This window comes from Rhodnius prolixus, unplaced genomic scaffold (genome assembly GCF_049639745.1).
Source record: "Rhodnius prolixus isolate KJV_2025 unplaced genomic scaffold, Rpr scaffold_16, whole genome shotgun sequence".
NCBI classification, from domain to species: domain Eukaryota; kingdom Metazoa; phylum Arthropoda; class Insecta; order Hemiptera; family Reduviidae; genus Rhodnius; species Rhodnius prolixus.
Genome location: NW_027411616.1, coordinates 1,905,035 through 1,924,009, shown reverse-complemented (window position 1 = coordinate 1,924,009; position 18,975 = coordinate 1,905,035). Strand labels below are relative to the sequence as shown.

At 31.8% G+C, this 18,975-nt stretch overlaps 1 protein-coding gene across 7 annotated transcripts in view; it reads right to left on the bottom strand.

Annotated features, from left to right (window-relative positions):
* LOC141457510 (uncharacterized) overlaps positions 1 to 18,975 on the bottom strand; it is a 113,466-nt gene that overhangs the window by 68,532 nt on the left and 25,959 nt on the right. For 5 of the 7 annotated variants that reach the window (XM_074134602.1, XM_074134601.1, XM_074134600.1 and 2 more), the window contains 3 exons: positions 7,671 to 7,815; positions 1,615 to 1,845; positions 796 to 1,044 (listed from right to left, as the gene is read on the bottom strand). In XM_074134602.1, the coding sequence (XP_073990703.1) occupies positions 796 to 1,044; positions 1,615 to 1,845; positions 7,671 to 7,815 (625 nt within the window). Of the gene's footprint in view, positions 1 to 795; positions 1,045 to 1,614; positions 1,846 to 7,670; positions 7,816 to 8,047; positions 10,262 to 18,975 lie in introns of those variants that run through there. The other 2 variants (XM_074134606.1, XM_074134607.1) reach the window with 2 other exon arrangements.

Here is an 18,975-nt window from a genome sequence, read left to right as displayed (position 1 = left end):
TAAATATAAGTAAAAGTAAAGTAATCGCCTATTTTTTCAGGCGGGGCTTAACGTCCAACTACCAATTAGGTGTCATGGACGGAGGCGACTAGCAAACATACTTTACTGTAAATTTCTATTATTAACTATTAAATGAATTTCAAGGCCTAGAACAAGAATCGAACCCAGTACCACAATGCATATTAGCTTTGCAGGTCTCGCCTCTAACCGCTCGGCTATCGTGGCGCCATGTTTAAATATATCTACATGCTATTCTTCATGTTACATACAAACACCTTTGTGTTGACAACCGTTTAGGTTTAAGATATTCAGTACTAGCTAATGCTATTCCTGTAAACTGCCGTAATTAAACCTTTTAGGATAACAGCAGCCACTTTGCTTTACCCCGCCAGTGTCCTTTATTGAGAGGCTCGACTGTATATTTATTGTAATAAATATTTATTCTATTATTCTATTCTAAAAGTTAAATCATATTTTAATAATTAATACAAGAAAAATTGTTGAAAATGCCGCTTTTGCTCCTTTTTTCCTGAAATCTGTTACATCTGGGTTGTTGCAAAAAAAAAATACAGTTATAAAGGAGGATTCGCCCAATAATTAACTAGTTAGAATTTAAATTTAACAGAAAGTTAGAGAATTTTATCTTTTTTATACGGGGAAAAAATTGTCCTATTTGGGTGTTTTCAACGTTAGGCTTTTTCAAGCACTTTTTGACGATCAACTCTTATTCTACCGGACAGCTTTAATAATAAAATCATAATTTATGATGAAAAAAAAAACATAATTTATACTTACTTTTAAAAATTTCGGTAATCCTAAAATTAACTTCATGCCCATGCTTAATTGTAGTACATTTAGCGGTATTAATGAACCTATATCAAGTATAAACGCTTTAGATCTAATATAATGATCGGCGAGTTTGCAAGAATCATAGACCATCAGTCCTTGTTCTAAATACCCAGTTCTAAACTGTACAATCACATCGATCAGGAATATTATGTCAGTGAAGGTATCTCCTAGCATCCAGTATTCATACCACATTTCCTGCAAAGTTAAATAAAAAAAGTTATCTGTAATTAGCAAATGTATGATGAGATGAGAACGCGATGGTCTAAGAAAAGTATTTTTTTGGGACCAACTTTTTCATCAGATCTCTACGTTCGGTACCCATCATTAGAAACATCCTTATTTAGTAGTTGTTGACAGCCAAGGAACTAGAAACGCTCCCCATAGGTCCAGAATGAGAAATTGACTGTAGATCTGCTTGAGGAATTCTCTTCAGAATCCTTCGTACAATTATTTACATCATTTATCATTTACAATAATTTATTTCCTAAGAATACAACGAATTAGCAAAGAGCAATTATTTAAAGGAGAAATACATTAGCCCACGTCGAACAGACTGGTCGAAAAGGGAGTGGGAACTTCGAAACAGTTATTAAAAAAGTTTAAATATAACTGTGAAAACCATTCGATTCCCAACAAAAACCACCATAAATTTATTAAAAATGCAAGTTAAAAGGAAATTTGACTGTGTATGTGAGGTAATGTTGCACCGGATGTTTTTAAAATGTAAAGTTCATGTCTGCTATCTAGATTCGCATAAATATTCACCTCTAATTCTGGAAATGTCTGACGCAAAATGATGGTCCACAAGTTGTACAGCACGCAGATGGATAGTAACATGAGCCAGTAGTAGTAGATATTTCCATCTGGATTCACCACGGTGTATGTGCTTTTGCGCGCTTTTCTGCGTTTTCTACGGCAGCACACACTCTGCAATGGATTGTCGCTCGTTAGAGCACTACCGTCACCCTCGCTGTCTTCTCCGATATCTAAAGTTTCCTTGAGCACATGAAAACAGAAAGTTGATTTACACATTAGAATAAAGAAGAGTAGTCTGACAGATACCAGTACTTGGTAGTTCAACACCACAACTCCAGTTATAAATTTAGTGAAATTATAACATTTTTCTGAAGAAAATAAGTGCTTAGATTAAATCAAATGACAGTCAGAAGAAACTATACCTGGACTACAGTCTGGGAGCTCAGGCGTTCAATTGAAATTCTTAGGTCTGACAGATGCTTTTTATGCGTTATCTTGTTGGAATAATTTTTTTCTGATTGGCCTGAGCTGAATAATGCTGGAGTTTAGTTTTGGCATTGAAGGACGGAATCCATGGACCATCATGTAATATCTTACGTAATCCAAAGAATATCATATGTTTGTTCAAGCGCTAGTTAGTTAGATTGTTTAATAGCAATTAGAAGTTCAGTCGTATATGAAGAGTGAAGGCAAGTTAGCTAGGCTAGAGGTGGGGTATTAATAATCAATTATCTAGCTCAAAGCGATTTATTTGCTCCGGAAGTTTTTAAATTAATACTAAAATATTTATAAATGATTTGTAACCGCGATTTCTTTTTAATTTCTCATTACTACTGGAACAGGGAAGTTGCGCTTCACATCGTGTCCTTGAAAACCAGTGTTTTCAAATCTGTTTGCTTTGAAAACTTACAAGTATAATCTGGTGCATTATAGTGTTTTGAGAAAATCTGGTGATTTTTCATCGAATAGCCAGAGATGTAACTAATATATTATGATGCCAATTATGAGTTCTATTGTTACGATGATTTTTTACTATTATTTTCAAAGTTTGATTTTATTCTTTGTTATGAAGTGGAAAATAGCCAAATATATTTGGAATATTGCTACTGAAAGGATGGTATGCAGATTGACAGGAAGTGGACATTTCGCTTTTATAACAGCATTTCACAGTTTGTCCCTATCTTCCTAGTGACTACTGCATTCTAGAATCAGGTGGTTGGCGTCTATTATAGTATCAGTAGGACAACAGCAAATTGGAGGGACTGAAATTCCTGTACGACTGAGGTGGTGGGGCGAGAAGTTATGGTTAAAGCGCAGTCGGATCAGAGTAGTAAAGAACTTTCTACCTTCTGCGAAGTCAGTGAACCACGGTTTTTTTGGTATTGTCAGCTGCAGAGAGGTGTAAAATTTACCTTTGGCATATTTTGATTTTTCGTACTCTATGGACCATTCCCTGTGATAGGTACGTTTGGAGAGGTTCTTTATATCTGAAGGTAACATGTTCTCAAGCTTTAGATCCTCTAGGTGTATTGCCTCCTTTGCCTTGGAGTCTGCAATTTCATTGCCAGGTATCCCTGAGAGGCCCCTAATCCACATCAATCGAACCGTCTTTCCGCTAGAACCCGCTCTCTTCAGAAGGTGGACAGTTTCGAGGACAGTGAAGTCGGCGTTATTCATTTTAACTTGTTGAGCACACTCTTGCTGTCAGAGAATATGACTACTATTTGTGCATCTATCGAGGCCACGAGATTTGCACATTTATTGATGGCAGTTAGTTCAGCCGAAAAGACTAAGGAGTGACGGTGAAACTTATATAATCTACTAAGGTTGGTTTGCGGGTCATACACCGAACATCCCACCCCTTCAGGGGATTTAGTTCCATCGATGTAGAGGAAGTATGCACTTTGGAACCTGGTATTTAGTTTTGCCGATAAGCATTCGTTATTTGCCGATTCAGGAATGCTTTTATCTTACTGGTAAAAGTTAGTTATAACACATTCTGGAGCTCCCAGTGTACACTCAAGGTCAAAAGAAAATGTTGGAAGATGGGTACTCCGGTGTATGGACAGCGTGAATTGCGACAGAGTCCAGATCTGATCTACAAGAATTGGTGTTCTTTTTTTTTGCCAATAACTTTCAGTGAGGATTCGGGGAGGGAGTCTGCTTATTTTCTGAATGATGGGTTGATTCAACAAGGACAGTCTGTCAGCGATATAGCGCGAGGCTAATAGGTTCCTTCTTACTTTCAAAGGAGGTTCCTTCGCCTCCGTAAGTAACGCGTTAATGGGGGTAGAGTTGAGAGCACCCAGGCATGTACGAAGGGCTTTGTATTGGATGCGGTCAATCTTTTGGAGATGTGTAGGAGCGGAATCCCCATAGAGAAAGCAGTCGAAATCAATCCTGGAGCGAATGAGCTGACGATATATCATCAACGATATTTTTATATCTGCTCCATACATTTTATGATTCATAAATCTCAAAATATTCAGACTCTTTTCACATTTAGCTGTGAGATATTCTATGTGAGTCCTCCAGAGGAGTTTTCCATCCAAATACCTTCCCAACGTCTTCATCACCGGTTCTAGTCGGAGAGTGCATCCCCCCAGAACTACTGGGGATGTCAAATTATATTTTCTACGTCTCGTGAAGATGGTTACACTGCTCTTGCTATTTGTATTTGTCTAACCATACATGAAGTGAATACAATCCCCACTCTTGTCTATGCAGAAGTATTGTTCGTGATAAATGAAAGTTAACCAAGTCTGGTTCATGGTGGGGAATACAAACATCTGTAAGGGTAGTGAACTACCTCTTTCTCTGTTTTATACATAATATTTACGAACGTACTAATGTAAGGGATTTTAAAAGTACTGAACTGATAAATCTGTTTGGAAATATGAAAAAGGAAATTTAAGGAAATATTATAGCAGCTATTCGTACAGAAATATCTAATCTAAATATAGCTGAAATACCAAGGGAACAGAATAAACAATTTGAACAGCTTTAAAAGAAGATAAAAACGAAAATGTTTAGAAAATGCCGTTTTAGATGCAGTATGGTAGTAAGTAGAAACTGTTCTAGTAGTAGAACTGTAAGTAGAAAGTCTAGATCGAACTATGTGAGAAGGTTTGGAAGAGCCAAGGACAAATTACCTCCATATTGGTGTCTTGTGTTTCTAATACTGACAAAAGAAAACCACTAGAAAACTCAAAAAATGTGAAGGGATCTAGTATCGTTATTACTGTAGATTTTAGTAAAAAGGAATCGGTGGCGATTAAACCCCTATAAAGCTTAGAAAATCTGGACACTCAAATATAATAAAGAAACATGGATTGTTAATGGACGTTTTGCCAATCACCGAGCTTCTAAAATGCGAAACTAAACAAGAGGAACCATGTTCGTACAGAAGACGGAAAGTCTAAAATGAATTCTTGTCATCAAAAATTAAAAATGGAAAAGAAAAAGACTGATTGGCGACCCTATCTCACCAAAAACCGAAAGAAATCAAAATGAAATGGAAACGAAAATGGAAACTGATGAATTATAGCGATTATAGAAAAATATCGATAAGAATACGAAATATAATAATGAAGAGGAGTCTGTCTATACAGGGTGGCAGAGTTATATGCTCCACCCACTTTTTTTTAAACGGTGGGAAATTTCGAAAAAATAGAAAACACGTATTTAATCATTTTTAGCCTAGTTTATTTTCAGTGATTGACCCATTTTTTTAAACCTCAACATCCCTAGATACAGCATTCAACTTTTTTTTTCAGATGGAACGTTATATTTTTTTTCATATTTTGATAGTACTTGAAGCTCCTAAAAAACCATCCGCAAATGCCATTATTTTAATATGTTCTCCAAACATAACAAGAAGTGAGTAAAAATCAGTTTGAAATGAATGACTGCGAAAATAAATGACCTTGACGCCTAAATAAGGAAACTGAAGCTATGGCAGACGTTGATATTCTAGAAAGCAGAATAGTATAAAGGCCATATCAGACTGTACTCAAGATATACTTAAGAATACTCCGAATAAGAGTAGAATCTCCAAATTTCCAAAAGAAATTAAAAAACTGATGCAAAAAAGAAGGTTGAAGAGATAGAAAAAAGAAAATGTGGAATTTGTTGAAGGATCAAAGACTATGATGAGTTCTCTAAAAAAGTATTTAGAAGAAATGGAGGAAGTTATTCAAAGGGGAAGCAGCCGAAAGAAATGTATGAAATCCCAGAAAATGGGGCAAAAAAGCTATCACATCGATGAAAGATGAGAATGGGGTTGTTAAAACTGATCAAGATGAGATACTCAATATTATCCATGATTTCTATTGCTATTTATATAGTGCTCCAAGGGAAAAAAAGTAGGATACATTAGATGTCACAGACCCTTATACTGGCCATAAAATATTTGTTCAGTAATGTGTAGCATCCATTTAACTTTGATTGATTGTAATAGGTGGTATTGTTATTACTGGTAATAAACATTCTTAATCTATGTTCTCACAATGTTATAGTAGTATATACGTAATATAAAATAGATAAAGATATTTCTATTTGGTTATAAAACTTCTTTACAACAAGTTCTCAATTAAAGGGACTACATTAAACTAAAATTTGAAATCATAAGTATTATTTATTTGTTAATAACTGCGTGTAATTTTTGCTCTCATATTCTACTGTAAGACGAATTCAAGACGGAAATTTCGTTTTAACTCCGTGATTCAAATTATAACAATACAAAACTAACTCCAACTTTCCCTTTTTCTTGTTTAATATTCGAGTGAATGTGATGATTATTCAGAATAAAGATAAATCACAAGAATAATTTGGAATAGAGTTAAAATGAAGTGCGTTTTTAATACTAACTGTGATGACGAGATACATCTTTTATTATTCTAGCAGAAAAATATTTATGGGCGATAAAAGGCCAGCTCAAGGGTCTGTGACACCTCATACATCCTAAAAAATGTAATACTAGAAGTACGAATGTATAATGAAATGTTGGGTACCAGCTGATTTGTGTACATTTGTCGTTTAACAACCTGTACAATTTGTACTTAACTTTTAAAACTAAGTTTTTGTTAATTATATGTACAATGTTTAATAAATGGCTATTATTATTACTATTATTATTATTTCTCTCAGTTACGATCTACACAATTCCGGAAACACATAGAAACCCTATCCCACTACAATTCAACTCCCTTTGATTTACCACTAAAAAAAACAATACCGCACTTGTATCTCGCCTACCAGTGCCCCTAATGACTACTGGCCAATAACGGTAAAAAACATAGCTAACCTATTTTTCAATTATCTTGAACAAACGTTCACATCTTAACCTCATGACTTAAGTACTTTAAACCTTTGGTTACTATTTCTATTCCTCTAAATCACCCGTTTTTCGAGGTAAAATCCCTCATCGAGCACCTATCTTGATCAAAGTTTCTGGACATAGCCTAATATGTTAACAACTGGAATGTTCCGCCATCTTTCCAGGAAGGCCATTGTTTTCCTTATACCCATCTTTAACTCTATCTGAGGAAAATATTCCTTATTTTTCCTTTTTCCCGAAACCCACAGACCTACCAGCTAGTCAGAGAACATCGTTTTTTATTGCCATGATATAGAGAAGTCTGAAATTCGAAGTTCATTGAGAAGTTTTGCTGGTATACAATTAAAGTCACCTCAAATGCGAGTATTTCCTGAATCTGGTAAAAAGTGTCACCAGATTTTAATGGTATAAAATTAATGTTACAGTCTGTACAGATAAAATAATCACGATACGCCACAGACTGTCAGCATTCATTTTGAGTAGAAGTTTTCACATCACTTAGGGAGTACTACCAAAGTGAAGCTGATATTGAATCAAAATAACGTTACCCCTACCGTGGCACATCGACTGCGATGGTCATTAGCGCCGAAGATAACGTTATTCTAGGGCCTTTAAGCTAATATGCGGAGACTAGCGGAGGAAGAAAGACACTTTGACAGTTTCGGCAAGAGCCTCGGTCATGACACTCACCATTACAAATGTGTATTACATTAATTTATAATATTACCTGAACTTCTGGCATCTGCCTAGTTGAAAACCTTTTCAGGAAGGAGTCTTCCCTCTTAATAGGCGGCTTGCTCTTCATGTTACCAATAGCATTCGACAACTGGACAGTTGTACGCAACTTCATCCATCTTTTGACACTTGCGTTTCTGTCAGAAATAAACTTGAGCGTAATTCGTAATAATAATCATTCATTAATAAAAAAAACTTTTATCTGATAAAAGCACAATTCACTTAAGGTGGTTGCTAGAATATTTTAAGGCTTTAAGGCAATTAAAGCTCAATAACAAAGCCAAAATTGATTTTGCCGCAATATTTTGGGACTTAAGGGTATGTTAGGGTTAGGTAATGCGCTATCCTGAAATCAATTGAAATACTCACGATTAGAGTACGCTTTCCAGTTCTGTTATTTCAATTAGGCCTAGCAGTCTGGAGAAGCATGAAGACATGAGATTTCCCGAAGAACTAACCTCACTGACAACACACAGTGCTCTATTGACAGGTTCCTTTAACATGCTTCATCGGCCTCAGGAGGTCTACTGTTATCCTTGCACGACCTTATTGGAGTAATTCTGTAGCAAAACTCAACAGATAGCTAATTTCGAGAGAATATTTTTCTAAGCTGAAAACCGTTCTGTTACAATAAGATTAACAACAGAACCCTCTCTCTTCACGCGATCTGAAGTCATTATCATTACTGTACACTAAATACTTTTAAAGTCTCTAACGGCCATCGCAGAATACCCTCACCCATCTAAAAGAATACCCACGCAATTAGCCAAGGATAATCTTATTTTTGCTTCCACTTGTCTTTAGGACTTCCAAGCAGTTCAATACGTCTTAGATCAATTGGAGGTAGACCAAAAACATGAATTTTAGTTTTGCATACTGACAAGGTGACTTAATTTTAAGTCATCCCGTTTTATTTCCTGCAGCACAGGCAATTATTACATCTTGCTCTGCCTGAAAGTCTGGGTTCAACGAGATACTAAACTTCTACGTTCGCACTCTTCCAAGTAGTCTAACTTATGTCTATACTTTACAGTATGAACTAAGCGGTGAAGCTGAACCTAACTCTCCGATATGCCAGGACTTCAAGTCCCCAGAGGTAATGAAAAGAGAAAAATTTGAGCACTTTGCTATTACTTTTTTGGAGTTAATGATTATATAAATACATACATGTCTATACACACAGAACCCCTTCTAAAAAAACTCTCTAACTGAGGGGACCGTACATTTACAATAATAACTAGACATGGAAAAGTTGACGGTCGGAATTACTAACAGTAAGAGATTCCTATTACTAATAACACGTTATTTTCGAAATTGTACAATGAGTTTAGCGGAAGATTAGGTACAAGTGGTATAGCTGGCAGCCGGCGCCAGTGCGCTTTTGTCACAAAGCAGCGGAGTACTGAGGAATTATACGACGCTAGAGAGATAAAGCTAAAACAAAACACCTAGATCTAGTGCACGATCGTTTGATAGAGAAAGAGAGGCTTGAAGACTGCTTTCAAATTATTGAACCAACACTTTCTTATGTTTTGTGGAGTTCATGGACTATACGAGAAGATTTGGATGAAGTTAGTGAAGGTCATCTTCGTCCAACTGAACTTTATCATTCACCACGAGAGCTAGTTAATTTGGAATTGCAGCATTGGGCAACATTCTCAGATGAGTACTTATATTATCAACTTTGAATCTTCTAGTGTTTTTACCTTTTATCTCTTTGCCAAAACTGCTTCCTAACAATTCTGTGAACTAGAAGTTTTGGGAACTCTTTATTTGAACTGCCACGTGTAAAATTAAAAACTATTTCCACAGACAATAGCCAAATAACAAGAAACGAGGACTACGTTCTTTGAAATAATTCAAGAGAATACACTTCACTGAATTACTTCACAGATTATGACATGGTATCACTGAACAAGGTGAATTTTTAGTTTGCTAAGTGTATACGCTATTCGATGCACGAGTGAAAGAAACTGAAGAATCTTAGCTTCAATTCAGCTTAATCATCGCATCTTCCAGTCATGCGCTACGTTTTATCAGTAAAAATAATTAGCAGATGGTTATCTAGCTTCCACTTGAGTCTCATCGATTGCCTTAGTGTCTGAGGTGCCTTCTCTCTGTGGAGCAAGCGACAGTCGATGTCTCCAAATTGACTGGCACTCCAAATGGCGATAAGCGGTAAATGAAGCAACACTTGCAATTTAGGCATTACAATGTGCAGCACTGTCATCCAACATGTATGCCATAGATCAAATTATAAAGCAATTTTTTCAATTCATATCCCTCAGAGCTAATGGCAAACTTTCCTTAAATGCACTGCCCAAGTTTATGTTTCATATTGATTATATTTTATGATTAGTTTATTATTTCACAATTTTGGACGAAATCATTTCGCTGACAATATTCACAACCTTTCAGAGGCGCAACCAGTAATTTTTTGTTTGTTTGGAGTTTTGGTTTGAGAAGTAAATGCATCATTTCTTTTCATTTTAAAATTAACCATTTCATTTAGGATACCACACAATCACTTCTTATTGAGATTGTTTCTGAGAATATGTTTGCAAAACAATTTAGCCAACATGATCTCATGAATATTATTAATAATTAATTGGCATTATTAGCAGATAAGGGAAATGTGGGACCTGCCCGCTTTGTTGTAGAAATTTCTACTTCATTCAAAAATTACTATATTAACTACGCAATTAAATAAGATGGATGAATCACAAAAAATGCAGCTGAAAGATTCTAGGAAGAAATTAAATAAATTAATTTAAATATTAAATGAATATTTTAAAAAATAAAATATTAATTTTTAAAAAGATGGAAATATAAAGTAAAGAAAGCTTGAAATTGGTTTTTCACTTTTTTCGAACATTTGCCGAAAATGACGTACGAGTTTCATTACGTTTATTTGTAAAATTCGATTGAGGATGCGAGAAGGGGTAGGCTTTCATCTAGTGTACAATGCCTTTTTTAAAAAAGGATTGAATTCTTGCTAAAATTGTTAGGCTAAAAGAAATTTTGCAACGAAAGTATCACTAACTAAACATAACTAAAGTTAAGTGTTAACTTTTCACTTTATAGATTTTTTAGCGAAATTGGCTTCAATGTTATTATTTTCATTTTGTATATTCAATGGTGTATGAAATTGACAGGCAAAGAATAATAAATTTGGAGCCATTTCTGAGTGAACTGCGAAAGACTGAAGAGTCGCACTTCCTGTAGAGATCTCTGGGAGCCACAATACTAACAAATAGCATGATTTCTTTTTTCTTTCTTCACATATACTCTTCACACATACAGAAACCGTAAAAAGTTTTGAGGCACCCTTAAAAATTCAATTAAGTTCAATTTTTAAAGTAAACTTTTATAATCATATTTTTCTAGATACTGCATTACAGAATATTTTATTTTAGTAAAAACCCGTTTCAATGACGTAAATTTTCTTTAATGGTTTTTCACACTACAAGGGACTTTAAACACGAACCGAAGGATGTGTGGGTTAGCTCTGGAGAGAGAAGGTGGAATATAGTTCAAAATGCTTCTTTTTTTTCATCTAAGAACGAATTAAGAACGGGTGAACTATTTTTCTTATACAATAGAGATTACATTTCATTTTGAAGTTCAAATTTAGACGAGAACTACACCCTAAACCCCACATCTTGTTCTCATCAGTATCACAGAATGGTAAATAATTTCCTGCCAGGGTTGGATCAGAGAAGCAGATAAACTATTAAAAGTATGATGATGGATTTTGTTAATGAATTAATAGAGAAAACGCAGGTTGAGAGAGGGCAAAGATATAACTTCAGTAACAGTTAAAAGAATGCAATTAAATACCCTAATATTGCACAAAAAATTAAATAACAAAACTATTACAAGCAGAGAAAATGTACGAGTTCAGAAAGTTAAACAAGACAATTTACTAATTTAGAAATACTGACGCATATGAGCTTAACCAGCACAACATGGAGTTCTAACAAGACTGACGTAAGAGACGGATCATAAGTACAATAAGAGTGGAGAGGGTAAAACCCACGGATACGGCTCCATGCATGTAAACAAGCTTTCCCGCCAAAAAAGTACTTCTGAAAATTTAAAAATACGATACTAAATAATATGGGTTTATCATTGTGACCAATCAGTCAAAAGTGAACCCCAATATTAGCAAAATTTGGAGAAAATAATTAAAAGAATATTTTACAAATATTACATTACTTATATTATTGTGTGAGTAGTTTGTAATTAAACATTGCTGCGGTTAAAACGGAAAACATGTTAATAAAAAGAGAACCATATCGGGCTCAAATGGACAAATAGCTTTGGCACTAAGTAAAAAACTCCTTAACTAAAACTTACAGTTTAAAATGTCAAGTATAAGGGTTGATTAAATAAACATTACCTTTAAATATCTCGAAAACTGCTAAATAGATTTTGTTTATATTTTACCAATATATGGAAACTACTATTGTCTATAATTAAGTAAATTTTACTAAAAATCTATCGAGCAGAAAACGAGATATTTAGGGTTAAAGTTTGTTTCCATTCTGTAAAGTGGAAACTTTAACTTCAAATATATCGAAAACTATTCGATAAATTTTGTTTATATTTTATCTGTTTATGGACACTAAAATTGTCAATAAATGTGTAAATTTAAGCAAAAATCTATCGGGCAGAAAACAAAATATTTAGGGTTAAAGTTTATTTCTATTCTATAAACTGAAAATATTCATTTCAAATATCTCGAAAACTGCTAAATAGATTTTGTTTATATTTTACCAATATATGGAAACTACTATTGTCTATAATTAAGTAAATTTTACTAAAAATCTATCAAGCAGAAAACGAGATATTTAGGGTAGTTTCCGTTCTATAAAGTGAAAAAATTAGTTTCAAACATCCCGAAAACGACTCGATAGATTTTGTTAATTTTTTATCTGTTTATGGAGTCTATTATAGTCAATAAATGTGTGAATTTCAGTAAAAATCTATGTGCAGAAAAGGAGATATTTAGGGTTAAAGTTTGTTTCCGTTCTATAAAGTGAAAATATTAATTTCAAATATCTCGAAAACTACTCCATAGATTTTGTTTATATTTTATCTGTTTATGGAGACTACTATTGTCAATAATTGTGTTCACTTTTCTAAAAATCTATAACGAAGAAAAAGAGATATTCAGGGTTTAAGTTTGTTTCCGTTCTATAAAGTGAAAACATTAATTTCAAATATCACGAAATCTACTGGATAGATTTTGTTTATATTTTATCTGTTCATGGAAAGTACTGTTGTCTATAAATGTGTTAATTTTAGTAAAAATCTAGCCGGCAGAAAACGAGATATTTAGGGTTAAAATTTGTTTCCGTTCTATAAAGTGAAAATATTAATTTTAAATATCTCGAAAACTACTCGATAGATTTAGTTTATATTTTATCTGTAAATGGAGAGTATTAGTGTCAAAAAATGTGTAAACTTTAGTAAAAATCTATCGGGCAGAAAACGAGATATTTAGGGTTGAAATTTGTTTCCGTTCTATATAGTGAAAATATTAATTTCAAATATCTCGAAAACCACTCGATAGATTTTGTTTATATTTTATCTGTTCATGGAGACAACTGTTGTCTATAAATGTGTATATTTTAGTAAAAATCTATCGGGCAGAAAACGAGATATTTAGGGTTAGAATTTGTTTACGTTCTAAAAAGTGAAGAGTTTAACTTCAAATATCTCAAAAACTACTCGATAGCGATTGTTAATATTTAATCTCATTATGGAGACTACTATTGCCTATAAATGTGACGAATTTAGTAAAAATCTATTGGGCAATAAACGAGATATTTTGGGTTATAGTTTGTGTCCGTTCTATAAAGTGAAAACATTAATTTCAAATATCACGAAATCTACTGGATAGATTTTGTTTATATTTTATCTGTTCATGGAAAGTACTGTTGTCTATAAATGTGTTAATTTTAGTAAAAATCTAGCCGGCAGAAAACGAGATATTTAGGGTTAAAATTTGTTTCCGTTCTATAAAGTGAAAATATTAATTTTAAATATCTCGAAAACTACTCGATAGATTTAGTTTATATTTTATCTGTAAATGGAGAGTATTAGTGTCAAAAAATGTGTAAACTTTAGTAAAAATCTATCGGGCAGAAAACGAGATATTTAGGGTTGAAATTTGTTTCCGTTCTATATAGTGAAAATATTAATTTCAAATATCTCGAAAACCACTCGATAGATTTTGTTTATATTTTATCTGTTCATGGAGACAACTGTTGTCTATAAATGTGTATATTTTAGTAAAAATCTATCGGGCAGAAAACGAGATATTTAGGGTTAGAATTTGTTTACGTTCTAAAAAGTGAAGAGTTTAACTTCAAATATCTCAAAAACTACTCGATAGCGATTGTTAATATTTAATCTCATTATGGAGACTACTATTGCCTATAAATGTGACGAATTTAGTAAAAATCTATTGGGCAATAAACGAGATATTTTGGGTTATAGTTTGTGTCCGTTCTATAAAGTGAAATTATTAATTTCAAATATCTCGAAAACTACTCAATAGATTTTGTTTATATTTTACCTGTAAATGGAGACTACTATTGTCTATAAATGTGCAGAATTTAGCAAAAATCTATCGGGCAGAAAACGAGATATTTGGGGTTAAAATTTGTTTCCGTTCTATAAAGTGAAAATTTTAACTTCAATTATCTCAAAAACTACTCGATAGATTTTGTTTATATTTTATCTGTTTATGGTGACTACTATTTCCAATAAATGTGTAAATTTGCATAAAAATCTATCGGACAAAAAACGAGATAATTAGGGTTAAACTTTCTTTCCGTTCTATAATATGAACATTTTAATTTCAAATATCTCGAAAACCACACGATAGATTTTGTTTAAATTTTATCTCTTGATGGAGACTACTATTGTAAATAAATGTGAAAATTTCAGTAAAAATCTATTGCGCAGAAAACGAGATATTTAGGGTAAAATTTGTTTCTGTTTTATAAAGTGAAAATTTTGATTTCAAATATTTCGAAAACTACTCGAAAGATTTTGTTTATATGTTATCTGTTTATGGAGTCTACTATTGTCAATAAATGTGTAAATATTAGTAAAAATCTACCGTGCAGAAAACGAGATATTTAGGGTTAAAGTTTGTTTCAGTTCTATAAACTGAAAATATTAATTTCAAATATCTCGAAAACTACTCAATAGATTTTGTTTATATTTTACCTGTTTATGGAGACTACTATTGTCTATAAATGTGCAGAATTTAGCAAAAATCTATCAGGAAGAAAACGTGATATTTGGGGTTAAAATTTATTTCCGTTCTAAAAAGTGAAAATATTAACTTCAATTATCTCAAAAACTACTCGATTACGATTGTTTATATTTTATCTTTTTATGGTGACTACTAGTGTCTATGACTGTGTACAGTTTAGTAAAAATCTATCGTGCACAAAACGAGATATTTAGATTTAAAGTTTGTTTCCGTTCAGAAAAGTGAAAAATTTAACTTCAATTACCTCGAAAACTACTCGATAGATTTTGTTTATATTTTATTTGTTTATGTTGACTGCTATTGCCAACATATGTGTAAATTTTAGTAAAAATCTATCGGGCAGAAAACGAGATAATTAGGTTTAAAATTTGTTTGCGTTCTATAAAATGAAAATTTTAACTTCAAATATGTCGAAAAGCACACGATCGATTTTATTTATATTATATCTATATATGGAGACTACTATTGTCTATAAATGTGCAGAAACTAGCAAAAATCTATCGAGCAGAAACGAGATATTTCGGGTTAAAATTTCTTTCCGTTCTATAAACTGAAAATATTAATTTCAAATATCTCGTAAACTACTCAATAGATTTTGTTTATATTTTACCTGTATATGGAAACTACTAGTGTCTATAACTGTGTAAATGTTAGTAAAAATCTATTGTGCAGAAAACGAGATATTTAGGGTTAAAGTTTGTTTCAGTTCTATAAACTGAAAATATTAATTTCAAATATCTCGAAAACTACTCAATAGATTTTGTTTATATTTTACCTGTTTATGGAGACTACTATTGTCTATAAATGTGCAGAATTTAGCAAAAATCTATCAGGAAGAAAACGTGATATTTGGGGTTAAAATTTATTTCCGTTCTAAAAAGTGAAAATATTAACTTCAATTATCTCAAAAACTACTCGATTACGATTGTTTATATTTTATCTTTTTATGGTGACTACTAGTGTCTATGACTGTGTACAGTTTAGTAAAAATCTATCGTGCACAAAACGAGATATTTAGATTTAAAGTTTGTTTCCGTTCAGAAAAGTGAAAAATTTAACTTCAATTACCTCGAAAACTACTCGATAGATTTTGTTTATATTTTATTTGTTTATGTTGACTGCTATTGCCAACATATGTGTAAATTTTAGTAAAAATCTATCGGGCAGAAAACGAGATAATTAGGTTTAAAATTTGTTTGCGTTCTATAAAATGAAAATTTTAACTTCAAATATGTCGAAAAGCACACGATCGATTTTATTTATATTATATCTATATATGGAGACTACTATTGTCTATAAATGTGCAGAAACTAGCAAAAATCTATCGAGCAGAAACGAGATATTTCGGGTTAAAATTTCTTTCCGTTCTATAAACTGAAAATATTAATTTCAAATATCTCGTAAACTACTCAATAGATTTTGTTTATATTTTACCTGTATATGGAAACTACTAGTGTCTATAACTGTGTAAATGTTAGTAAAAATCTATTGTGCAGAAAACGAGATATTTAGGGTTAAAGTTTGTTTCAGTTCTATAAACTGAAAATATTAATTTCAAATATCTCGAAAACTACTCAATAGATTTTGTTTATATTTTACCTGTTTATGGAGACTACTATTGTCTATAAATGTGCAGAATTTAGCAAAAATCTATCAGGAAGAAAACGTGATATTTGGGGTTAAAATTTATTTCCGTTCTAAAAAGTGAAAATATTAACTTCAATTATCTCAAAAACTACTCGATTACGATTGTTTATATTTTATCTTTTTATGGTGACTGCATTAGTCAATAAATGGGAAAATTTTAGTAAAAATTTATCGGGCAGAACACGAGATATTTAAAGTAAAAGTTTGTTTCACTTTTATAAAGTGAAAATTTTAATTTCAAATATTTCCAAAACTACTCTATAGATTTTGTTTATATTTTATCTGTTTATGGAGACTACTATTGTCAATAATTGTGTTCACTTTTCTAAAAATCTATAACGAAGAAAAAGAGATATTCAGGGTTTAAGTTTGTTTCCGTTCTATAAAGTGAAAACATTAATTTCAAATATCACGAAATCTACTGGATAGATTTTGTTTATATTTTATCTGTTCATGGAGAGTACTGTTGTCTATAAATGTGTTAATTTTAGTAAAAATCTAGCCGGCAGAAAACGAGATATTTAGGGTTAAAATTTGTTTCCGTTCTATAAAGTGAAAATATTAATTTTAAATATCTCGAAAACTACTCGATAGATTTAGTTTATATTTTATCTGTAAATGGAGAGTATTAGTGTCAAAAAATGTGTAAACTTTAGTAAAAATCTATCGGGCAGAAAACGAGATATTTAGGGTTGAAATTTGTTTCCGTTCTATAAAGTGAAAATATTAATTTCCAATATCTCGGAAACTACTCGATAGATTTTGTTTATATTTTATCTGTTTATGGAGGCTACTGTTGTCTATAAATGTGTTTTATTTTGTAAAAATCTGTCAAGTAGTTAACGAGATATTTAGAGTTAAATTTTCGTTACGTTTGAAACAGTGAAATATTTAACTTCAAATATCTCGAAAAATTCATGATGGATTTGGTGTATATTTCACTTGTATATGGAGACATCTTTTGTCTATAATTGTATAAAATTTCGTAAAAATCTGTCGAGTAGTTAACGAGCTATTCAGGGTTAAATTTTGTTTCCGTTCTGTAAAGTGAAAATATTAATTTCAAATATCTCGAAAACTATTCGATAGATTTTGTTTATATTTTATCTGTTTATGGTGACTACAATATCCAATAAATGTGTAAAATTTAGTAAAAATGTATCAGGCAGAAAACGGGATAATTAGGGTTAAATTTTGTTTCCGTTCTATAATATGAAAATTTTATGTTCAAATATCTCGAAAACCACACAATAGATTTTGATTTATATTATATCTGTACATGGACACTACTATTATCTATAAATTAGCAGAATTTAGTAAAAATCTGTCGAGCAGATTACGAGATATATAGGGTTAAAATTTGTTTCCGTTCTATAAAGTGAAAATTTTAATTTCAAATATCTCGAAAACTACTATCTAGATTTTGTTTATATTTTATCTGTTTATGGTGACTACTATTTCCAATAAATGTGTAAATTTGCATAAAAATCTATCGGACAGAAAACGAGATAATTAGGGTTAAACTTTCTTTCCGTTCTATAAAGTGAAAACATTAATTTCAAATATCACGAAAATTACTAAATAGATTTTGTTTATATTTTATCTGTTCATGGAGACTACTCTTGTCTATAAATGTGTAAATTTTAGTAAAAATCTATCGGGCAGAAAACGAGATATTTAACGTAAAAGTTTGTTTTACTTTTATAAAGTGAAAATTTTAATTTCAAATATCTCAAAAACTACTGTATAGATTTTGTTGAAATTTTATCTATTTATGGAGACTACTATAGTCAATAAATGTGTAAACTTTAGTAAAAATCTATCGGGCAGAAAACGAGATATGTAGGGTTAACATTTGTTTCCGTCCTATAAATTGAAAACATTAATTTCAAATATCTCGAAAACTACTCGATAAATTTTCTTTATATTTAATCTGTAAATGGAGACTACTATTGTCAAAAAATGTGTAAAATTTAGTAAAAATCTATTGGGCAGATAACGAGATATTTAGGGTTAAAGTTTGTTTCTGTTCTATAAAGTGAAAATATTAATTTCAAATATCTCGAAAACTACTCAATAGTTTTTTTTTATATTTTACCTGTATATGGAAACTACTAGTGTCTATTACTGTGTAAATTTTAGTAAAATTCTATCGTGCAGAAAACGAGATATTTAGGGTTAAAGTTTGTTTCCGTTCTATAAAGTGAAAATTTTAACTTCAATTATCTCGAAAACTACTCGATAGATTTTGTTTATATTTTATCTGTTTATGGTGACTACTATATCCAATAAATGTGTAAATTTTAGTAAAAATGTATCAGGCAGAAAACGAGATAATTAGGGTTAAAGTTTGTTT